The sequence below is a fragment of the Coloeus monedula genome, assembly GCF_965178545.1.
Source record: "Coloeus monedula genome assembly, chromosome: 5".
Classification (NCBI taxonomy): Eukaryota; Metazoa; Chordata; class Aves; order Passeriformes; family Corvidae; genus Coloeus; species Coloeus monedula.
Genome location: NC_138785.1, coordinates 17482239 through 17506878, shown reverse-complemented (window position 1 = coordinate 17506878; position 24640 = coordinate 17482239). Strand labels below are relative to the sequence as shown.

Genomic DNA, 24640 nt, shown 5'->3' with positions numbered 1-24640 from the left:
GGAGACTGTGATGCACTGTTCATAACATTGGTATTCATTAGTAGCTTCGTAAAAAGATGAAAATAAAATTTGAAATCACATCCACCAATTTAGCGTAGACATCTGTACTGTCTTGGACAGGTGCATTTTTCTCTTAGTTTATTAACAGATTTGTCACTCATCAAACATATCTTTAGGTTCTCCTACGAAGTAGGTTTATAAACTTAATGTATTTTTAAAAAGCCTGTATATTACCTTACTACAAAGGGCCGTGTGTCACTGTCAGTGCAGGATTACTCTATATTTTTCCATACTTTTAAACATGACTGCAATGATACACAGGCTTCTAAACATTTTCTTTGCCTTTTCATGTTTTTACTCAGTTTAGGTGGTGTGCTAAACACTCAGTTTAGAATTGCCAAAAAATGTTTTTTGTGCTTGAAAGCTACCTTAGTTTCCCCTGTTCATTTTTGTTTAAAAGTTGCCTCTGTATAATTATATTCATTGCTTTTTCTTGTTTTAGAATTTCTACAGAATGCTTGATTGGTTTATGTTTAGTTTGGGGTTTGAAGGTGTTCATTTGTAATCATAGGACAGAGGGAAGGGGAGTGGAAGTTGGTTTTACTTTTCTTGGATTTCTCAATTCTTCACATTTCCTAACCATATTTTTATTTTTCAAACAAAAAATGGCTTTTGTCCACCCAAGCAAGACATGAATTTCTTTCCTTCCATAGAAAATGAAACTGATAGGATGTTTGAGATCAATACTTGCTGAGAAAAGAAACTGTAGATACGTTGCTGTGGTTTTTTGAAATACTTATGCATTTTTTTGTTTGTTTTTCCTTATTTTTTCCTTCAGATTATAAATTTAGATTTAATTTAGTTATTGTGATGATTGCATATCAGCCATGCCATTCTTGGGAATTTAAAAAAAAGGAACCATTTTCAGCAAATAAGATTGTGGAAACATTATTTTTTCCATTAATAATGGAAACATTATTATTACGCAATAGTGTATGATATTTAGAATAATTTAGTATATAGGATGTTATTACATAGGCATTTTTATGTAAATATTTCAAGCTGTACTACTTCTCAGGAGAAATCAGGGAATAAACATCAGGCCCATGCAAACAGAAAGTGTTGGAGCAATATTTACTTAGAGAAAATACACTATTATTTCAGTTTTTTCTCTAATGACATGTTTTTGAGCGTGCCTTTTTCGTAGTCCCTGCTTGAACACAGAAATTAAGATATTTGCAAAGCATTAATACTTTTCTTCTTGTGCATCTACTAATTTTGCACTGATTCACTGGGCTTGTAGTGAGATTTTTTTAGACTGCAGCTGAGCCTTTCTTTTCATATGAATAAATGAGGCAGTTCTACAGGCAGCTGCAGAAACCTGGTGTGTTTGCTTGTTTTCTACTCTACAGTGATGGGTTGCTGCACAGAGGTAACCTCCTGGCTGCTGAATGAATGTGTTTAATGCAGTATTTGATGACTGGTGCTTGTGCTCTGTGTTTCCACTTAGGGATGTGCTTACAGCAGCAGAATGTCTTAGGCATACCTGCTAATCTGCCATCCCCTCTGACTATCCTACAGGCAGCATGAAGCACCATTTGAAGGCAAGCTAATTAGTCAAGAAGTGATGCTGAAGCGTCAGGAAGAAGAAATGATGCAACTGCAAGCTAGGATGGCTCTGAGGCAGTCCCGGCCTAACCTCTACCCAGGGGATGCAATTAGATCCTCAGTGCTTGACATCACCAGAGACCCACTGAGGGAAATAGCCCTGGAAACAGCCATGACACAAAGAAAACTGAGGGTAATGCCTTGAGCTCAGGTGAACTTGTTTACATTGAAACAGAGCAGTGTCTGGACTGAAACTCTCCTGTGGGATTCATAAACTTGGTCCTGTAATAAACAATCATCAGCAGATTAAATACCAAGTGTGTGGTGTTGGCCTATTTTCACAGGGTAAAACTTCTGAGATTTTGTGGCATTAGTGGCTACAGAGCCTAAAGTGGCATCAAGAGATGCTAAAACAGACAGCAAGGCTTGACAATTGCATCAATTAAACAATATAGCATCCTAACAAAGGTAAGGCGTAGGTTTTCTCCTCTATCCTGTGGTGTTTTCAGCCACTTCATTTGCATTTCTCTTAGTGGAGTGTGAATGTGCCCCACCAGCATCAGAGGTTATTTGTTAAATGAACAAGTTTGGAAGGTAAAGAGAGGATTCATTTGGCCCCTAAGTTCACCGGAATCCCTGTGCAAATCCCTGGTGCTTTCCCAGCCGTCTTGGTATGTGGATGAAATACAGAATTACACACAAAGGAGGAGACAAAGGTATATAAGTAAACAGTGTCTGATGTGTAGAATAGACGATGGCTTGATGCCCTCTGCTGCTGCTTTCCATGAACAGGATTTTTTTTTTTAAGTAAGGACAGGAAAACTTGAAACAAGACGCAGGGACTTGCTGCCCTAATACAGGGTAGTAATTCCTGTATCTGTCTCCAGTCCGTCACATTAAGATGAGTTAGTTTATGTAGGCTTTACCTAACCAGGTTAGTTCCCCTCTCTCTTCCTCCCCCCAGCCCTTAAGAGGTTTTTGTGAAGATGTTTTGCATATAGTACACAATGGGTAGCAGGCAATGGTCAAATTTTAGCCTTTGATCCCTCTTTTGCATTTTCAGGGCAGGAGTTAACTGTGCTTCAGCCTGTTGTTCCAGCAACACAGTGTTCACTCATACTCTTTTGTGATTTGCAGAATTTCTTTGGCCCAGAGTTTGTGAAGATGACGATTGAGCCATTCATCTCCTTGGATCTACCAAAGTCTATCTTGGTAAGAAAGGGGCTGTTCAGCCATCTGTGGCAGGGGAAGTATGTTAAACCAACAAATGTGGTTTTATCACAAGCGTGAATGTTGACAGATTTCATTTCACAAAATGCAGACTAAGAAAGGCAAGAATGATGACACCAGGCGAAAAGTAAATGTGATGCTTCTGAGCGGGCAGAAGCTGGAGCTGACCTGTGACACCAAAACAATATGTAAAGATGTCTTTGATATGGTCGTTGCCCATATTGGCTTGGTGGAGCATCACTTCTTTGGATTGGCTACTTTAAGAGGTAAGAATAACTACTAAATTATTTCTTCTGTCCTTATTCAGTATTCCCTTGAAGAAATATTGTTCTTATTAAGTCACTGTTAGTCAATGGAAAACTTGGCTGTTCAATGCCCAATTTCAGAGTTATAAATCTGGTCATTATCCTCCATCTGGAACAAATACTTGGTTTTAATGCTTTTACCCATGTGCTTGTCTTTCATGTTTGTGGCAGACAATGAGTTTTTCTTCGTGGATCCTGACATAAAGCTAAGTAAAGTAGCTCCAGAAGGATGGAAGGAAGAACCAAAGAAGAAGAACAAGCCTCCTGTCAACTTCACTCTGTTTTTTCGCATAAAGTTTTTTGTGGATGATGTCAGTCTTATACAGTGAGTGTATGAAATTTTTTGTAGCCCCTTAAACCCTAAATTTATGGACAGAAATGGAGTATTAATCAAATACTGGAGAACCAGAGGTGGTGTGTCAGTTTTTTTCATGGTTTTGTTTTATATTCCTGTTCTAGGCACACGCTGACCTGTCACCAGTACTACCTGCAGCTGCGGAAGGACATCCTAGAAGACAGGATGCACTGCGATGATGAAACAGCCTTATTATTAGCATCCCTAGCTCTCCAAGCTGAGTATGGAGATTACCAGGCAGAGGTACATCATCAATTTCACCTTTGATCTTGTTGAACTGTGATGTTGCTGCTTCATTAAAGACTGGACTGTGATCTGCCACACGTGCTCCGCAGCTCTCCTCCAGACTGGAAGCTCAGCTGGTAGCTCCTGGCAGATTTTACTGTGAGCAGGTGTTCCTAAAGTCTAACACAGATAGTTGCAGAATTTAGTTCAAGGTCTGGGTGCTAAAGCCTTTTTTTTCAGTGGAAGTAGGGTCAGGCTTGAATATGGAGAAACTGATATGAAATAAGCTGTGGGTCATGATGGGGATTGTGATTCCCTTCCCTTACTCAAATCTTATGATCCTCTGAGTTACAATGTATAGGTGTTTGTAAAAACAAATGTTTGTGCTTCAGTCGTGCTCATAGGGCCGTATATGGAGGAGCCATCACAAGAATATTTTGTGTTGCAGGTGCACGGCTTGTCCTATTTCAGACTAGAACATTATGTCCCAGCAAGAGTGATGGAGAAGCTGGATCTATCCTACATCAAGGAGGAGCTGCCAAAACTGCACAGCACTTATGTGGGTGCCTCTGAAAAAGAGACAGAATTAGAATTTCTGAAGGTAAGTGGGCAGCAATTGGCTTCCTTCATCTGTGACTGAAGAATTCCCTTGTTGGAATATGGGTGCATGAACTTCAAGTGAAAGCACAGTATAACAACTCAGGGTCTGAGTAACACTGAAAGGAAGAAAGCTGAAAAGATTTTGTCCAAAAGACACATCATAACAAACAAAAAGAAATTGTAACCAATGGGAAGTTCTCTCACTTTTTTTCAATCAGTAGTCTTAACTCAAGCCAGCTAAAAGCAACTATTGATCCTTGTGTTTGCTCTAAAGGAAGCTCTGTTTATGAGGCAGCACACTCTGTATTTCCCATGTCTTTTGTGCTTTCTGTAGAGGGGAAAAAACCCATAAGTTACAAAAAATTTCGTTACAGCAATACTGTGTGTGGCACTTGGTATGAAGCAAGCCAGAAGCACTGCCAAGGAGAATTTCTTTTGTAGGTTCTATGTAAGATGATAGGAAAGCCATTATCCTCAGATATATTTGGATTATTCTAAAAGGACCCATTGAGAAATCTAATTATGGTGTTTGCTCGTGGGATAATAGTCAGGTTGTGCCTTGATCAAAATGAGTTCAGAGGGTGAAGGACTGCTGTTGAAACACCAAATAACCATTACACTGTAATTCCACAGGCACAGTGTGTAGTTCCACCATCTCCTTGAGTATGTGATGGAAGAGGCACTCAGCTGACTTTGTCCATTCTTAGTCTATTGCTCATTTTACAGAAGTGTTCTTGGAACTTAATCACAGAGAACAAAGTAGGGGACATGATCCTAGCTAAAACCTAGCCTGGCTGGGGATCTGGTGGGGGGAGCAGTTAGATTCCTGTGGTTGATTCATTACATCAGTCCCTTACACCAGTACTGAAGAGACAACAGGGATTAATAACTGGGAGTGCAAAGTGAGTGCAACTGCATATGATGCCTTAATATGATCACAGAATCGCAGTGTTAATTTGATTCTGCGTTTAAAAAATGTGTTAATAACTAGTGCATCTGTCTAGGTACAGTTTCTTGCTAACAACTGCTTTGTGCAACTTTGATTTACTCACACATGTTCTCTGTTTGTGCTTTCCCTGCTTGATTTTAATAAACATTGGGTTCATTTGCTGTAGTTTGGCAGGTCAAAAGTACTACCAAGTCTTAAAACCCTCAGCTGATGTGTGTCTGTCATAATGGCTGTAAACTATAAGTAAATGGAATCAGCAGGCAGAGAGGGTTATTTTTGCAAAAATCCATACATTTATATCCATACATTAAATGAAAACATTTATACAGTGGTGTGAAAAACTTGTGATGGCCTTAACTTCATACTCATAGAAGTTTCATTGCATTGGTCGGTACAGTTGTGTCAGAGGCTCACAGAATATGGGGTTCACCTTCATCACGTGCTGCCTGAGAAGAGATCCCAAACAGGTATCCTTTTGGGAGTGTGCTGCAAAGGAGTTGTCATTTTTGAAGTTCACAATGGTGCCCGTACACCTGTACTGCGCTTCCCATGGAGAGAGACAAAGAAAATATCCTTTAGTGTAAGTTGGTCTCTTTTCCTCTGTGTGTACACACCTCTATCTGTGTCTCCAGTTACTGTGAGTTTTGTGTTGGTCGTTTTTGCAAATTAAGCTGCTGTTTTACAGCATAATCTGACTGTGTTTTGTGTAGCTGTTGTATTATGGGATTGAAATAGGAGTTTTCATGTTTTAAAGGTTTCATTTTTTTCCTTCGCTTGCATGGACAAGGATGGTGAAGGAGCAGCAGACTGAGAGTCCTGCATTAGAGGACTGGGTACAGGCAAATGCCAGTACTCAGTATGACTAGGAGATGCACCTATGTTGCTTTCAAGTTCTGTTTCCAAGAGTAGTTAAGTTAAATGATAATAGATAACAGGCTGACACTTGATCTGGACAATACCAGCCAACTTAAGTGGGTTGAACTGTAAGAACTGTAATCTGGTGATCATGTGACAGTTTTTAATGAGGCATTGAGCTTCAAATGCTAACCTTTATAAAGGCATTGAAAACAGCACTCCTAATTCTGTCTGATACCTTATTGAAAAGCTACAGCCTATTTCATCTGTGAGATGGTTTTCGCTAGAATTGATAAATTGAAGTTTAAAAATCACTAAAAAGATAAGTTCAACACCTGGAATATTAACTGATACATTTGGTAATTAGATCAGCTTTTAGTTATTTTTTTCTTAAATGGCAGCATCCCTTGTGACTTCCTCAGGGGCCTTTGAAAGCCCCATCCTGCAAAACGTAATAGTTCTGATTGTCATTACTCAGCACTGACAGTAACAGAGACGGATTAAATAATAATAATGCACCTTCTCATCTAGCCCAGGAGTAGCTTTAAAGAACTCCTTTGTAAATCTCAAATTACTTTTGACTCCTATTTTATCGGAAATCTCTCCCATCAGTGCATTTTGCTTCAGGAAAGTTTGAATGCTGTGACTGTGCACAAGCAAATAACAGAATTCTTTGTAGGCTAAAAGAAATAATTTGTCTTCAACTTTCTTCTTTCTCCATTGTGTAGAAGAAGAAAATAACTCTGCAGAACACATCAGATGGCATCAAGCATGCCTTTCAGACTGACAATAGTAAGACTTGCCAGTACCTTTTGCATCTCTGCTCTTCCCAGCATAAGTTCCAGCTACAGATGAGAACCAGGCAGAGCAACCAAGACACTCAGGACATTGGTAAGGACTGTGATGCTGTGTTAGTTTTTAATAGCAATCTAGATGTCTTTTTGTAAGGAGAAAAACTGAACTGGAGCTTCAGTAATTCTGCTGAGTGCTGTGTATGTGTAGATCTACATTTGGAGGGTTTATACTGTGAAGAGACTACTAGCTAAGCTTGTTTAGATTTTTTTTTAAGGGGTGAGAAAGGAGTTGGGAGAACACAGAAAAGCTGGCACACAGCAGCTCCTCTAAACTAAAAGGAATCTAAAAATAGGTCACTAATAGTACTTCCCCCTTTAATTCAAGGCTTTTGACTTTTTTCATAAATAAATTGAAGATATTTCAATAGCAGGATTTTTATCTGTTGCTTAATGTGAAAGGGATTGGTTTGATAATGTGGAATTACAGCTAGAATGGTGTGCTCATGGGAGTGCAAGTAAATAAGGAGCATTCTGTGGTGCTGTATCTCTAAGCTGTGGGTACAGCTGTCTTTATTCCACTTAATGTTGGGTGGACCTGGTAAGGAACAACACCAAGAGTCAGTTTCCTTCATAATTCCCATTTCCTTCATGGATAATAGAAAATGTAAAGGCATTCTTTTTAGATAGCAAATGTTAACTGGATATTAATCATTGAAAAAACCCCTCTGTACTAATTTCTTCACTGTTTGGAGCAGAGCTCACTTGGCTGGCTGGCCTTCAGCATGGTCTGGAAGTGCTGTTTTGGTCAATCTGCCTTCTCACGCTTTCTTTGTTCCGTGTTATCTGTCTGCATTCCAACTGCTGTTAATCCAGACTTCCACTAGTGTAGCTGGCATGGAGTTTGACCCCATTGCTGTGGATATTGTGATCTCTAATTTAAAAAAAAACCCGAACAGTAGGAGTGGGAAAAGGCATGTAGCAACTATCCAGCCTTTTTTCTGTTCTCTTGGGCTCAGCCAACTTCAGGCAAAGAAACAGGACCAAGAGACTTGAAGCCTTTGTACTACTCTCTGATTTAGAGTTTGCTTGTCCTGAATTGCAAAGAAAAGCAATACAGGAAGGGATTTCTTGGCTAGGCAAACTTGGTGGCTCTTGACAGATGGATTATGTGTTGTGCTGTGGGAGTCTGGAAAACAATAGTTTGCTTCTGTGCAGTACAGATCACTTGGAAATCAGAGGTCCCAGATTCCACCAGTCACTCATAATCAGAAGCAAACAAATAGGCATTATGGTTAATTCCATCACACTGATTATTAAAAGTAAAAACAATTAAAAAATTGCCTGTTGTCATAACTAAATCTAAATTGAACCCTTAATATGTTAGTAAAAGCTGGTAGTTGGGAGCACTCAGCAAAACAGTAAAGAAAAGGACATATATAACAGGAAAGAAAAGGACACTCTAGATTCCAGAAAGGGCATATGGAAAAACAAAAAAATGAAATGAGGGTTAAGTCAACCTTATGGAGGATGAATTTTGAGCACATGAGAATTTTCAGTTACAGGATTGGCAGAAGGTTTGAAAAAACTAATGTCTATATAGATAATGATGTGAAAGTATTAATCTGAAATCAATAGAAATTCTGTTTGATGTTCTCAGAGGATGAACACAATGTCAAGGGAACATCTCAGAATGTTTTATTAGGGTACTCTTTCCCAGGATGGGAACACAGCAAGAGCAGGTGTCACTGATGCCTTCTGTCAGAGTCAGGAAACTGGGATTTGTGGATTTCTGGTCTGATTGGGCAAAATCATTCTACTGTAGCTTATCTAGTCTAGTGGCTGTGGCTAGAGGAGGTGTTTGGTGTGGACAAGGAAGTGGTAGTTGTATACTAATTCACCTTATGAAAGGACAGAAAAACATACCTTCCACAACTACATCTTCACAATCTGTATGCCTATTACAGAGAAAGCTTGAGTTACTGTGGCAGTTAATTCCTGCCCTGGGTACTGGAGGAAGGAGGATCTTTTGGAATGGCAGGACTGAGGCTGCATTTGCCAAGTACACTCTCTCCTAAATGCCACAGTATTTAGCGTTAAACCTCATGGGTGGTATGTACCAAAAAATAGCGTTTTCCCTTTGAGTTACAGTGCAGCTTCCTAAAGCAGTTGTTTCCTACATGTATGTAGGTTTAAAAGAAACACGGGTTAAGCCTAAATCAGAAATATATATGCAGTTGAGGATTGCTTTTCCTGAGACTTCCCTGTGAACTGACTCCAGGACATCAGTGAAGTTTATGAAGGGTTCAGGTGGCCTGATTTCCTTTAAAGTCTCTAACCAGCCAACAAGTCGCCACAGCTTATCAAGTTCCTGTGTGAAAGCCAAGCCACAGGAACTTAAGTGCTAGCCTTAGGAGGCAGTTAGGATAATAGGAAGGAGCCCTGCTCAGCTTTGCTCTGAATTAAGAGGGGTTTAGGCTAAGACGTATTATGAATTTGCTTTCAGCTAAGAACATCCACCCAGACAGTTCCCACGACTCAGCTGACAGTGATTTAATTACAGTCCAAAACCTCTTTCTCGCCGCTGCTTAAGGGAATCCTTGCTAATGAGTCAAAAAGTCTGGCAAACCCCAGTCAACACTTTCTGTTTTGTGCTAGGATGTTTGTGGCAGGGAAGGTCCTTAAGTGCACCTGAGTGGACTGGTGCTCTGTAACCAGGCAGAGATGCTGCCCTGCCCTCATGGCCTTGCAGGTGTACTGTAAATGTGGAGGGGCTCATGCAAAAGAAAGCAATGCAGTGGATGAATGGAAGTTTGGTAGGATCTGATAGTGTGGAGATGAGGGAGCCCTATTTTTTCAAACCCTGGAAAAGGCTTTTATGAGCAGATTAAAGGAAGTGTAGTCTTCCAGGTCACTTGGCTTGAGGATATTAGTTGTTTTGCAGAAAGAGATGATGTGCCTGTATATAAGGTACAGCACCCTGATGGGGAATATGAGTCTTCATGCTAGTAAGAGGATAAATATTCTGCTATTCTGTGTTTTTGGACTCTGGCTTAGTGTAGTGTCATGAACTCCAAACTCTGCTTCCTGAGCAAACTCCATGGTGGGTGTTTGTATGTCTCTGTTGATGCTACATACTGCTAAGCATCTTGAGAAAATACATTTTGGTTGAGTTGGTTGTTTAAAAAGCATGCTTTACACAAGGTGGTCACAATAGCTCTACTGAATAACTTCAGTTGTTTGGGTTTTGGTTTGATTTTTTTTAAATTTCCACAGAAAGGGCTTCATTTAGGAGCCTGAACCTTCACGCAGACTCTGTCAAAGGCTTCAACATGGGCCGAGCCATCAGTACTGGCAGCCTGGCCAGCAGCACTCTGAACAGACTTGCTGTTCGACCCCTGTCTGTCCAAGCAGAGATCCTCAAGAGACTGTCCTGCTCTGAGCTCTCGCTCTTCCAGCCACTTCCTGGCTCTGCAAGGGACAAGAACGAGAAGACTCCGTGGGAGGAAAGACCCAGAGTTATGAGCAAGTCGTTTCACGATCTGAGTCAGAGTCACATCTCTGTTTACCCCCCAAGGAAAAATGTTATTACTACTTTGGACTCTTCCCCCAAAAAAATAGAAGATATAATGGGCAGGGTCTTTCAGCAAATGCCAAAATTTGATAATGGATCAGCAGCAGGAGCATTAAAACCGAGCAAGTAAGAGTCTCTCTGACCACCCTGCAGTATCTTTGTGTACAGTCAATGTACATTTTGCATCAGTTTTGATTTATTATTCATGCCATTATTTTATTACATTGATCCTTCCCTCTCCCAACTTCCTTTTCCCTCTGTCTGGTTCCCCTTCTCTCCTTCTCCCCTTTAAGTTCAAAATCTCATGCAGGTTTAAGTAGAAGCCCTGAAAGAAAGAAAAATGAATCAGACTCATCATCCATTGAAGATACCGGTCAAGCCTATGTTGTAGGTCAGCATGCAAAAAATAATATTACTGTATTTACTAACTAACCTCTAAAATTGCTTTGGGTGTAAGGCTTTGATATATTTATTAACTGATGGTAATATTCTGATTTCAAAGTGGGAGCAGAGTATCACATGTTAAAGCAATCCAGGCCATTATTGCAGTGAATCCAAAAGATCCTCCATTGGTAAGCACCAGTCTGTGCACAGGGGTGTAAAGTAAAAGCTGTTGCAGAAAACATCTTCCGCGTTGTCACTTCAGAGTGCCATTTGGTTGTATGGATCTTTTAATAATTTGCTAGTCTTCTCAGTCTGTTTGTGAATGCTGAACTTTTTTTGTGTTTTCTGTGGAAAGGATGTAGGGAGTGATTTTTTGGAAATGACTGTTTGGCATAAGCTGTTGTTGGCTAGTGCCTCTGAGTAGTAACTCCACACTTTGGAGGCTTTTTTTCTTTTATTTGTTTGGGGGTTTTTGTTCAGATATAATAAATTAGTTAAATTTTTTTTGCAGTACACTGGGTGTTTCACAAAAACACTTTTGTAGTGAGGTAAGCCAGATGTACTTACTCCATTTTCTTGGCAAGGATTGGAGTGCACACAAGTAGTCTTACTATGCACTAAGAGAGAGAGTTCACATTAAAAAAAAAAGATTCAGAGCAGCTAAATAGATTTAAACTAACGTTGGGTTATTGAACATGAATTTTTAATATCTGTGTGTAACCAGTTTCTGGTTCTTGAAGGCTCCCTGTTATAACAACAGAAACTATAATGACTGAAATATTTGTAGCCTTTGCTTGCTTGTTGGCTTTACTGTAGTTACAGAACATCAGAAAAAGTGGAGGATGGTTAGCTTTCAGGGGATGGGGGTCAGTATAAACAAACCAAAAAAAAGCAGAGTGTGACATCCCACGTCTGCCCCCAGTGCACTTGAAACCAGGACAGACTTGGGAATGATGCGTTCTCGGTACTGAGAGCATAAATGCTGGAGAGTGAGATGAGGCGTGCAGGTTCTGTAGTGACTGGTGGCAACCATTTACCCTGTGCTTTTAGTTTTACAATTAATATGGTCATGTGCTTACCCATAATCTTCTGGGCAGCAGTTCTGGTGAGGATCTTAGCTACATGTCAGAAAGTCTTGCTGGATCACACTGCCCATGCTGAGGGACTTTGGGTGGTGAAACACATCAGATGAAACTTTAGGGGTTGTAGGTTTGGAGAAGGCCAGGATTGCTTTCCTAAGAAGCTGGAATTATCTTCCCTCTTTTACTTTCATATATTAGTGCATTTATTATTTTACCCTCTTTAAAGTAGGGCCATATTTGCTTGGCTGTGATAATTTCAAAGAAAATGTGATTCTATATGTAAACGATTTTAAATAGAAATAGTTCAAATTGCTTGTTACTGCAGCAGCTTATTTGTTCCTTTACAAAATCTTACAAGAGTCCTGTTGTGTTGGCTTTTTAGGTTCAGATTAGGTTCAGATGAATCAATATTCATCCAAAATTGATAGAAAATTTAGTCTTTGACTTCATTGCTTAAGATCCATTGCTTTTATCTGAAGTTAAGCGTGGTCATAAAGGCCAAACCTATGTCCTTCCTTTAATTCATTGTCTTTGCATGAGCTACCATCTGTCTGAACCTTTTAACTACAACCAGAGCACATGAGTAATTTGGATTTGCTAATACAAAGCTAGTTTTATGTTTATTCATTTTTTAAAGAAGTAGTTTGATATTGTGAATGAGCTCATGTGAACTGTGTAAAGCCTGAAATAATTCTTGGTAACTTCTATATTTAAAAAAATTTGATGAGTGTCTAATATTTTCGTTCATGTCACAGGTGTTAGTATGAATACTTCAGAAAATCTTCTGTCATCAGCAGCATTAAAAGAGAGTGGTAAGTTGATAAGTAATCTGTCTATAGAATTAATTCAGTCAGTTTGTCACTTGTCGCTCCTGTACCGAGAAATGGCAAGAATCACGACACAAGTCCAAGGAGAATAGCTCAATTGAATTAATTATAAACCAGTTTATGTAAAGTGGTCCACAAGAGTGGTAGGAGGTCATTGGTCCTTTGACCAACCACCCCTTAGAAGGATTGGCTGAGGTTCTCTAACACCCATTCAAAATATTTTTTCCAATATACCAAAGCAAGACTGGAAAACAAACCCCAGGTGCAGAGATAGAGAATTAGTTTATAAAACCTTCTTCACTGTTTCTCAGCTAGCCGTATGAGAAAGGAGAAACTTCACAAAATTGTGCAGCAGCTGGAAAATTCCTCTGCTCCTAGCTTTTTAGTACCTACAGTCACTTGCAAATACTTCACTGTTCTGCCAGTTCTGTGTCTTCAGTATTCTTAAGTGCCTCTGCCAGTTAGCTGGATAGGACCTTTCCCTAAATGCAACCCCTAATATTTATTTTGGTTTGCTTCTTGGGCAAGGTTTAGACATCTGTGTGTAATGTTTTTCGAATATGAATAGTGTCTGTTTAGTTTGGGACTGGAAGGGTTCTCTTACCTACCAGATCATGCTCTTGAAAGCTCGTTTCCCTTACTTAGGAGGTTACTGGTTCTGTGTTATCTTTTTAGTTCTTTCATTCTTTAGGCTTGATGTGGTTTTGTGGGAGAAAAAACTTCTTTTCTGGGTGATGTTCAGTCTGCTGCACCCTCCTGCATCACTTCTTCTCTCCTTGTACCAGTGTGTAGAGCTTAGTAGGTTTCTGCAGCTCTGGAATTGCCTGTTCCACTTAGGGCAAAAGTATCCCAGGCACTCCAGGATATGAATATCTTCTCTAGGAAACAAGTCCATGAGTTCAGACTTGCAGTATGTTGGTGTTTCCTGAAGTTTCTCAGGAGATTAGGCTTTTTTTGTTTATTTGTTTGTATTTTGTTTTGTTTGCTTGTGGGGTGGGGTTTTTTTGTTGGTGTTTGTTTGTGGTTTTGTTTTTTTCTTCACCAAATTATTCTCCTTGGGTCTCTGAAGTGCCTGAGTCTGCTTCAGCCTGATGGGAAGCCTCAGGAGTCACAGAGTTCTATTGTGAGGATGGTCAGGTTTTAGAAGAGAATCAGCAGTTCTCTGGGAGTTGCAAATGGGGAAGTCAATTTAAGCAAGAGAGGTTTTAGTAGATGTTTCTCATTTTGGTTGGTTTTTAATGAAGAGACACCATTAAGAGAACTCACTGAGTTCAGTAACCTTTCAGTAACTTCATGTAATGACCCTCAGTTTCCATTTTACCAATGTGTTTGCATCCTCCCTACCTGTGAACAGAGCACATAAACACAGATCTAAATACTTTCCTGAACTGAGACTAATGAAGTTGAAGATTCTAGGACTCAATTATGTTGTCACTCCACGAGACTGTGCTAACTGCTTTTCTTAGGAGGAATAAAAGATTTGCAACTGCGAAAGATGGAAGTGGGTTAGAAGGGTGGTGGAGGTTTTTTTCTGTCTTTGGCCAAGCTTAGAAGGTGAAAGCTGGACCCACTAGATCAAAACAGCTTGTCAAGTTATCAGAGAAGTCATATTTTTTAATGGAAAAGAACTTTAAAGTAAACCTGAAGGGAAGTGTTGAGGTAATTTCTGATCATGAAATGTTGGCTTTACAGCTGACTCTCTTCAAACAACACAGAACAGAGTTGCCACACCAGAGAGAGAGATCACTTTGGTGAACTTGAAAAAGGATGAAAAGTTTGGCTTAGGTAAGTGGCTTTAAAATTGCTGTTGTCATGTATTTCTAGGCCAAAAACAAAATAAAATTTTCTGGTCTGTATTTAAGCATTTATTGTAGGACTGAGTAAAGCAGTGCAGGCAGTAGCTGCATTTTGAGGGTATTTAAGTTACACTTTCTGCGATGTTAAGTCTGGTTTTCAGTTTTTCCGTATTGTAAATGTAGGATAATATTTATATTGTGAACTAGTCATCCTAGAAGTTGGCCTTTAAAGTTTGTCTCTGTGCTCAGTATAGAATTTTGTCTCTGTGGAACCTCACAGCTTAAAATGCTTTAAATGAATGCTTTTTTTAAAAAAAAAAGACACAATAAAGGCATTATGAGCTAATTGTGGAGTGTTCTTCTTACTCCTGTAATATCAGATGGAACACTGATTTGATGTTTAAGGAGCCTGGGAGATGAGATATTTGAATTACATTCCTTCCTCTACCACTGATTTTTTTTTTTCATAAACCCACATAATTTTTCCCCGTATGAGTAATGAAAAATTTGGTGTCAGTATTGTGCTTTAGGAAGGTTCTCTAGGGTCTCCTTAAGGACATTGTTCTGTCATTCAAAATCAGACTGTAGTGTAAATTTGAGAGGGGCAAAAAAGCCCACAAGACAGTAATACTTAGTCTTTACACTGCACAGTAATGTACAACTTGAGCAAAAAGGAAAAAAAATTAAAAGAAATGTACTATTTCTCCTCTTTCTTCCCCATGCAATTTGTGGTACTTTGCTGTTTTAGCTGGAATAGAGAAGACCTGATATCTCATCTGGAACATTCGTCCCAGGTTTACCTTGTAGAATGAACAGAAATAGATTAGAAGCCTCAAAATAAAACAGGGAGATGTAAAACTCAGATCTAAAGACCAGGGTCAGACATCTAGGTGAAACATGGAACAATGCAGAAAACCAGAAATTTTTATCTGGTAGAAAACAAATTTTATCTGCTCAGGAAAGGCACATTTCATGTCACCTGTTTGTGTGTGTTTCTGTTGCCAGAGTTACCTTCTGTAGCCTTTGCTGGAGTGTCCTGAACAGGCAGACAGTCTAAATTAATTGCTTAAAACAAGAGTATACAAAAAAGTTTAATCAAAAAAACTTTGCTGTTTGTTTCCATGTGGACTTAAATTTGAGGTGTCTTAGTTTTCTTACTTTGTATTTATTAGAATGACTAAGTTTTTGTTTGTTCTAAAATGTGCACTTGTACTGTGTTAAGTTGCATGGCGATCACTGACATTTTTGTGTGCTTTGGGCCTTTTCTTCTTAGGCTTTCAAATAGTCGGTGGAGAGAAGACAGGGAAACTTGATCTGGGAATTTTTATTCATTCAGTTATTCCTGGAGGGCCAGCTGATTTGGAAGGAACTCTAAAACCAGGTGAATAGTGTAAAATTCCATCTGTGGCTCTGGGTATCACAGTTCCTTACAATGATGACCTTCAGTTACCTTCCAGATAATTTCTGAAAACTAGTGATACTTCTTTGTTAAACTATACAAAAACAACAGTCACTCAAATCAAAGTAAAAATGATAAAGCTTGAAGTAGCAGAAAATTGAAGTTATATAAAAATAAGGGCTTTATTTTCTATTGTCTGTCTTGCAGATGCATTGTAATTTAAATTTTTTAAAACTCAGTATGCATATTTTGATTTTTGAAAAAAGTGAAGTGGAACCATATACTATAACCATAACTGTAGTGGGGGAGGAGGAGAAAAATGTGGGGTTTTTTCCTTCTCGTTTTAGTCTCTGTCTTGAACTGAACTGCATATTGCTCACTTAACTTCTGGTTTCTGCTTTTTCATCTGGTTTTTTTACAGCATAAGAGAAGGTAGAAATTTATGGAAAGATTTGGCAGGTTTAAAAAGAGGAAGTATTCATAACCAGTTCTTGTGGTCTGGTTTGGTTTGGGGGTTGGCTTTTTTTTGTTGTTGTTGTTGTTCAGGATTAGAGCTGCCTGTTCCAGCATCACTTGAGGTTTAGTAATTTTTAACCCGTGCATTGTGTACAGGTTGTCAGACCTGTACTCCGTGTTGTCACTGATGGGTAAAAATGTAGATGTTAGGCTGTATCTGAACAACCCCTTTTGTGCAGGACACCGCCTCATATCCATAAACAGCACGAGTTTGGAAGGCGTCAGCCACCATGCAGCGTTGGAAATCCTGGACAGTGCTCCCGAGGACGTGACGCTTGTGATCTCCCAGCCCAAGGACAAGCTGTCCAAAGGTAGGGAACTGCAGTCGCTCCTGTAAGCAATCCCAGCTAGCGTGGGCTTGGAATTGGGTTCAGAGACAATGAAGAGATGTGTTAGGGTAACCTTTGGTGAGGGCACACCAGGTGCAGTGTGAACAGAGAGTTTTCTGTGGAATGTCCAGAGGGGTAAAACCTTACTCGGCTGTAAGCTGAGAAAAGGGTGTCGTGCTGCAGATAAGGTGTTGCCAGCTGCTGATGGCTGTCTTGTCTCCTGGTTTTCAGCATCATCTAACACTGCTCATATCAGTAATGGAGCCAGGGGTTACTTGAGGAGGCCCTCTTCAGTGCAGGACAACGAGGCGGAGTCCTCTTCAGAAGAACACAACCGGTCCCATGGTCACCAGAGGCCTGTTTCAGGAAGCCTCTCTGGATTGTCGGGAGGCAAGCGGGACGGCAGCATGAGCTCCCAGGATTCCAGGACCGAGAGCGCCAGCCTGTCCCAGAGCCAGCCAGCCGGCTTCTTTGGCAAGCGTCCAAGTGGGAGAGCCCAGCAGGATGCCCAGCAGTACAGTGATTCCCAGGCTGGGGGCTCCAAAGTGATCGAGAAGAGAAGATCCTCATCGGACAGTACTCGAGCGAAAAATAAAAGGCCCGGAGTAGTGGAGCCTCTGGAATATTCTGACCGAGGGGATTCTGACATGGATGAAGCAACTTACTCCGGCAGTCAGGAGCAGCAGCCAGCTAAAAAGGCATAGTGGATTTCATATGAATATTTCCCATCAGTGGGATAGTGGTATTGAAATAGCTGTCTCTGGGTTTGAGGAAAGAGAGCCTAGCCTAGCCTGCAGCTAATGCTAGTAGCTGATTTCCAATAGCATGGTGATTTGTTCAAAATAAATGGAGAAAATCACTTCTGTAGCTTGAATCAACTTTGCAGCTTTCCAATGTCACAGGATGTGTCTTACTAGAGGCAGATGGTGCTTTGAGATGAGCCTATAGTGTACTTGCTGAGGCTGTCGGAAACCACCTTTCAGTTCTGTGTGTTTGCCCAATATGCTCATAATTTAGTGAGCACCCCTAGAGGTAAGTTTATTCACTTGGCAGATAGAGGAAAGTAGGAGTGATACATCTGGAGTGGGTAGCAGCAGAGCTCATTGTCTTCTGGGATTGATCTAATCCATGAAAAACGGCTCTTGTGCGTTAAAGTTCAGCAGTGAGTCACGCTCTTGAGCAGACACAGCTTGCTGCTTCACCTTTCCAAAAGTGCACAATCACAAGTACTACAAATTTATTTCCAGCTTGCAGTGATTTCTCTGTTCAGCTGATGGAGGTTATTCAATTAAATTGTGGCAGCTCATGCTAATTAATCCAACAGACTCTAGGCTGCTGTAATACTGAAGTACTGCAGTTTCAGTGTTCTGGAACCCACTCTCTTTGCCAATAAAGACTTGGCTGCTAAAGGCCAAGCATATTTCTGTGCTAAACCTGTTCAATGGCAGGAATGGAAGAATTGAAACAGTGAGCCTTGAGTCTTACTAATTGGTACTTTGCCAGGTGGACTCTTGGCTGTGTCTGACTCAAAACCCCACCCTTTAGGGTCTTAACCTGTGAACATCCGTTCTAAAGGCAAATCATTGTCTCTTTTTGTTTTGTTTGTTTCTTTTTCTTTCTCTCTCTCTCTTTTTTTTTTTTGTAAATAAAGGATTCTTCCTCATGGAATACAGCAAACAAAGTGAATTCTAAAAAGGTTTCTGCAACACTTCTTAAACCTGGAGATATCTTTGAGGTTGAACTAGCAAAAAAAGATAACGGCTTGGGAATAAGTGTCACGGTACTGTTTGACAAGGTTTTTAGATGTTTTTCTCTTTTTCTCTACTCCCAGCAACCCATTAAATTGCTAAATTACAAGGAAGCAAAATATTTTCTGGAAACACTTTTAATTATATAGATTTATTGATGTATGATTAATCTTACCAAAGCTGAAAAGTAATCCTAGTAATTTATATCCCGTTTCTTGTCATCTGCCCTTTAAGTAATTCTTGTTTTTTGTTTTATGGTTGGAGCCCCAAAGTCCTAATAGACTCTTATCACAGATGCTACTTTGTGACTACAAAAGGCAAGATGGTCTTTGTCCCTTGCTACCTAATCCTGTGGCAAATTTGCAAGGAAGGAAGAGAGAACCCTCCCAGACTGGCACAGCAGGCAGTGGAAGCAGCAGTGTTATTTTAGAGTATCTGTGCATGCTCAATCACATTCACCATGTTCAGGGTTCTCCCTCTGCTGGAGAAAAGGCAGAAACCAAAAAAACTGCATAAACCCAAATGGGACCTGGCTGACACTGCTTTCTTGCAATATGAGACAAAATATGTTTTTTAAAACTGATTTCTATAAGATTTTATAATATATATATAATTTTATATATGTATATATAAGGCTATAAGATTTTGAAGGTAGCTTTATGTTTAGGGCCTGTCATACTGCAGAATGGCACTTCAGGGAAGAAGATAATAATTTACAATTGAGATGCACACATGTTCCACTGCTTCTGTCCTTGTATTAAAAAATACATTTTAATGTATTGTAATATTCAGCTATTTTCAGTGGAGGAACAATATGCAAGCCTATCACTGTTTGCATATATATGGCTAGGAGTGTAAGAGGAGCAGAATGAAATTCTGTTATTTTGGCATCCCAGGCTATTCCAAGTCATGTTCCATTGCTTGAGACAGTTGGAGGAACAGAGGCTGAGCAGGAGTTGGTCACTGAGTAGCCTCAGGCCTGCTGTGTGCATGCATTGGCTTTGTAGAGATGTTAGAAGATGCCAGCCAATGCAGAGATTTCCCTTAAGGGGTGACCAAGTGGTGTCTTCACTGACCTTCGCTTTTCCAGCCTCCATTCTGCCCCCGCATTGTTTTCCTGTGCAGTGGTGATGAGGAGAGGTGTGCAATTAACTGTGGGTTAAGTTTTCACATGTAGTCCTGGGTGCTTTGGGAGTGAACCTTAACACACTGTTCCTCTTCCTCTTCCCTCCGACTCTGTGGATCACAGTGAGCCAGAATCACACAATGGTTTAGGGTGGAAGGGACATTTAAAGATCACCTAGTCCTACCCCCGCTGCAATCAGCAGAAAGACCAAGGCCCTCCAGAAACAATGTCAGTTCAACTTGAGCAGTTTTTTACAGCTTAGACCTTCCAACTTGTCTGAGCTGAGTGAAAGCAGCACTCCTTAATTTCCTGTTACATCAGAGAAGTTGTGTTGGAGTAGGACACTGCATGGGTGTGCATCTCCTGCTTTGGCATGTTGCGCTCTTGCACATCTTGAGCTTTGGTGTGCATGCAAGCATGTAAAGTCCAACAAAATGCAGACATGCTTCTGCTGAAGGACATTTAATTGTGTTTTGTGCATTTGCATTGTGATGCATTGTGTTTTTACAATCTTCCCACCCCAACTTCATTCATAGTAAATTGCATGACTGCACAGAACGTGCTTGATGTAACATTTTGGTTTTGATCGTTTGTCTGGGTTTTCTAAATGCCAGTAGCCCAAATGCTTCCTCAGTAGAGTTTTCCTTGTGTGATGCTGTGTTTAATTACTAAGTATTCTAACTGCAAAAAGACTAACAATCCTATTTTTACTTTCTATTTAGGGTGGTGTAAATACCAGCATAAGGCATGGTGGTATTTATGTGAAAGCAATTATTCCCAAGGGAGCAGCTGAAGCAGATGGCAGAATAGAAAAAGGTAGTATTTCCCTTCTTTTAGTGGGGACTCTTAATGTGAAAAAAGGGCAGAGGACTGTCTGTGGTGGACTTGAGAATATCCTGTGGCTTGGAGCTAGCACTCTGTTTGCCTCATGTCCTTGTACCTTTTTCACTGGGAAGAAGAGCTGTTTTTCCAAGCTGTTGCAGTTGTCATTTTAAATATTGCCTTGATAGCTAATTCTGCAGGTGAAGATTAAAAAACTGATGTAGAACAACTGCAGAACCCTGAATGCTGAGGCTGTGGAGAGGAAAAATAGGAGATAGGCTGTGGGATTTTTGTTCTCTAAAGCAGCCTATGTTAAGGGAGAATGCTTCTCTGTTCCAGGCACAGAGAGAGACGGCTTTGTATTATTTGTGGCCTTCTTGCTTTGCATGCCTGGCAACTCAATACAGAAAATGCTGTAATTGTTATGGCTCTTCGTATTCGTAAGCCAGGCCACATTCTTCACTAAAGTGAGCATTCCCACTGTGGACTAAGACTTGTTCTAAATAAAGAGTCTGAGCTTTGTGGCAGGCTGTCATTCTGGTGGTTAACACTAGTTTTGACATGGGATTATCCCACAGAATCATTAAATTGGAAAAGGCCTCTGATTTGAACCAGATAATATATTTGCAAAGTTCTCTTCTTGACTCAGAGCATGAAGGGGAGGGAGAATTTCCATAAATAACTGTCCTTGTTAGCTCAGACTTGAAGGTTTCTGTGCACCACAGATGTTTTATAGGTGATGCTCTGCCTACTTCTTCTTGAATTACTAATGTAGGTGACCGTGTGCTCTCTGTCAATGGGATTAGTTTGGAAGGAGCTACCCATAAGCAAGCTGTTGAAACACTGAGAAACACTGGCCAGGTGAGTGGCTGCTGCTTCTACTCCTGTCTGTGGTAAACCATTTCTCCATGAGTGAAAAGAGGCAAAGGAACTTCAAGACTGGAATTCTCCCCAGTGTTGCTGTGGTTAGGTGTGTTTTCTTAGACTCCTTGGCTTCCTGGCACACCTGAAAATAGCCAGTGAGTGTACACATTGAGAACTGCTGAGGACTACTATTTGTGTTCACTTTATAAAATATTTTTAATCCCCTGTACAAATGTGCAAATGACACTGTCTTTGACACCTCTTAACACCCTCACAACTTTATTGAAAGAAAACCCTTTCTTACTCTATTGGCAAGTATCTTGCAAGTCCAGTTGTGTATTTTGGAGGTTGTCATTTAACAACCCTTAAAAATATGGAATAATTGGAGGATATATATGGGATGGGGAGTGTCTGTAACATTTGCTGCTGTAAAAGTGTTTACCCTGAGAAGTTAGAAGGAAGCATGTACTCTAGACTGTGCTATCTCTGTGACTGTTGCCAGTTAACTGGGAAACATTTCACCTCTTTAGGTGGTGCACCTGCTGTTGGAAAAAGGTCAGCTTTCAGGGGCCAAGGCTCATGCTCCAGTGACACCACAGTGCACGCTCCCAAACCAGGTGGGGCAGTGTGAGCAGCAGGAGAAGCCAGCAACAGAATCTACAAATGCCAAAGATTACAGCTTTGTCACTGCAGGTCAGGTCATGTAGAGCAATTGTCTTAACTGTCAAAGCATCCTTCAGTTCCATAATATTTTCTTTACTTCTTAGGATGGGAATGGAGCGGGTAAGAATCTCTACTAAGCCCTTGCACATAATGCAGTCTCTTTCTTTTTGTGCTGTTGTGTTTAAGATTTCCTTTCACATCTTGGTTACTTTGTTGAACTACTATTAAGTGTTTGCTCTCTCACTGTTGTTTCCAATTTCACCAGCCAAGGGTGCCAAGGGTGTAGCAAGGTTGGAGTAAAGGGGGTGCTGCTAAGGTGTGCCAAGGGGAATTAAGATAGTTATATATAAATGAGAGGTTCTGTGGGTCCTGCAGTTCCTGTCTAGATGAGGGAAGACATCAAGAGCTAGATGAATAGAGAAAGATTTGTGCCCCTGACTAGAGATTGACATAATTCATCCTCTCTTGCTGGTGACTTGTGCAAGTGAAGGGACGCCTGCCCAGATGGCAGAACCACTGCAGATACAGACTTTGGGTCTTCTTGCATAGGACCTATCCTGTCTGCCAGGAACTCCAGTTGCTGCTCTCACTAATGCCTGATCAGTGGCTGGAAAGGTCACCCTGTGCTTTAAAAGGCTCCTTAATGGACTTCCTAGGGAATAGTCCTTTGGAGACAATATGCCTTCCTGCATATTGATGTTGTCAGGCCAAGCAAGCAGACTGGGAAGTTGTGATAGCTTTTTGTCCTCTTTAACGTGGAGGGGTCTTTTAGGTAACACTTCTGTTCAACATAGTGAAAGAATCATGTGAGGGGGAGATTGCACATTGTCATGTCTGGGATAAGAGCACCAAACACTCTGTTCACGGCCAGTGCACTGTAGGAAATAATAATTTAATGTTTCATTTGCAGACAACACATTTGAGGTAAAGCTCTTGAAGAACAGCTCAGGCCTTGGGTTCAGTTTCTGCCGTGAGGATAACCTTACCCCGGAGCAGCTGGGATCAACTATTGTGAGGGTGAAGAAGCTCTTCCCTGGGCAGCCAGCTGCAGAAAGTGGGCAAATAGAGATCGGGGACGTCATTCTGAAAGTGAACGGGGCATCGCTAAAGGGTTTGTCCCAGCAGGTTTGTACCTATAGTAGTGAAACTCATACTGTGGTAGTCCTGCAAGTCTGCATCTGACAGTGAATCCCTCTGTGGCCATAGGAAGTAATCTCTGCTCTGAGGGGAACGTCTCCAGAGGTTTCTCTTCTCCTTTGCCGGCCGCCATCTGGAATACTGCCAGACATCGACCCTTCATTGCTGGTAAGGTGTATGGCATGTGATTTTTTGAACGTTATTTGCTATTTGAGGTTCATTCATTCACTCTGGTGGGTTGGTGGGTTAGTTAAATGCAAGATGCAGATGGAAAAATGGGGAGAGGGCTCATAGAAATGAGGTTCTTGGAATAAATCCCTTAGGCGTGCACTAACCATTTTGTGGCAATGTTAAAGGAATGCATGGCTTGAAGATTTTTTTTTTCCTCCATTTTGTGACCTAAGACGTGAGAAATTGGTTTAATACAGTGTGTCTGAGGCGGAGATTTCTTTGCAGCCCAATGTTTTGAAGTTGATATCAAGTAGAAATTGGATATTTCTGTGATTCTGTGAAGGATATTCTGCAAAACACCAATTTGTCTGGTGTTGATGCATGTAAAAGCAGGGAAAAGGTTGTCCTGTTTACCTCCTGGAAACTAGAGGTGTCCCAAAGAATATTTTCAAAATGCTCCAGTAAATGAATTGAAAGAACAGAAGGCCATTTTACGATGCTTGAAGAAGTGGAAATGAAATGTGTTTCAGCAAAAGAGAGTGTAGAAGACAAATTGCCTGAAAATTAGGCTTTCCGTAATACAGGAAAGTGTAAAACTAATGGAGACAGGTCTTCAATTTAAGTTCCCCAGGGAATTCGTCACAGCACTAAGCCTGCCAGAGTTCAAGAAGTGTTTGGACAAGGCACTCAGGCACAAAGTGTGATTCCTGAGGCTGTGTTGTGCAGGGCTTGTGGGTCCCTTCCATCTCAGGATACTCTATGATTCTGTGATTCTGAGTTACTTTAACATTATTTTCAACCAATAAGATCATTCAAGTCTGATGAGAGAAGTTTAAATGTACAAATACACATTTAAGTGAAGTTAGGATTGGAGTAAGAGATAAGCAGCTGAGCAAACTAATAATACAAATAACTATTCCTGTAACAGACCTGTTTGTAATGCGGAATAACAGGAAATTTAGTAGAGCTTCATAGAACTTTTAACAGGAACTTTAATAAAACAGTGCATGTATTAAAAGAAGAGGAAAGTCAAAATTTTCTTTTTAACATTATCACAGATTGATGTGTTCATGTACACAAGAATCTGGCTATGAAAGCATAAATGAAGCTTTAAAACTTTTTCTGTCTGCTGGCTGGCATAATTCTTGGGAATATGTGACAATGGCAAAATTGTTATTCGTTCTTGTGGGAGTCAATAACTTGGTTAACAGTCGCCATTTGGTGTAAATTATCTTAGTTTTTGTAGTCTGTTATTGTTGCTTTTTGGTTGAGAGCTTCTGTTTG

General features: G+C 40.4%; 1 protein-coding gene across 1 annotated transcript in view; it reads left to right on the top strand.

Moving 5' to 3' along the window:
- The window catches only part of PTPN13 (protein tyrosine phosphatase non-receptor type 13), a gene marked incomplete at its 5' end in the record, with an annotated part of 87992 nt that overhangs the window by 47128 nt on the left and 16224 nt on the right, over positions 1-24640 (top strand). Inside the window, 21 exons of the mRNA XM_082281290.1 lie at positions 1582-1801; positions 2746-2820; positions 2930-3104; positions 3315-3468; positions 3603-3741; positions 4172-4324; positions 5670-5852; positions 6856-7018; positions 10195-10618; positions 10786-10883; positions 12714-12770; positions 14478-14570; positions 15855-15962; positions 16676-16807; positions 17057-17523; positions 18477-18620; positions 20422-20515; positions 21297-21382; positions 21916-22078; positions 22959-23173; positions 23255-23353. Of these exons, the coding sequence (XP_082137416.1) occupies positions 1582-1801; positions 2746-2820; positions 2930-3104; positions 3315-3468; positions 3603-3741; positions 4172-4324; positions 5670-5852; positions 6856-7018; positions 10195-10618; positions 10786-10883; positions 12714-12770; positions 14478-14570; positions 15855-15962; positions 16676-16807; positions 17057-17523; positions 18477-18620; positions 20422-20515; positions 21297-21382; positions 21916-22078; positions 22959-23173; positions 23255-23353 (3442 nt within the window). The remainder of the gene's footprint in view (positions 1-1581; positions 1802-2745; positions 2821-2929; positions 3105-3314; positions 3469-3602; positions 3742-4171; positions 4325-5669; positions 5853-6855; positions 7019-10194; positions 10619-10785; positions 10884-12713; positions 12771-14477; positions 14571-15854; positions 15963-16675; positions 16808-17056; positions 17524-18476; positions 18621-20421; positions 20516-21296; positions 21383-21915; positions 22079-22958; positions 23174-23254; positions 23354-24640) is intronic.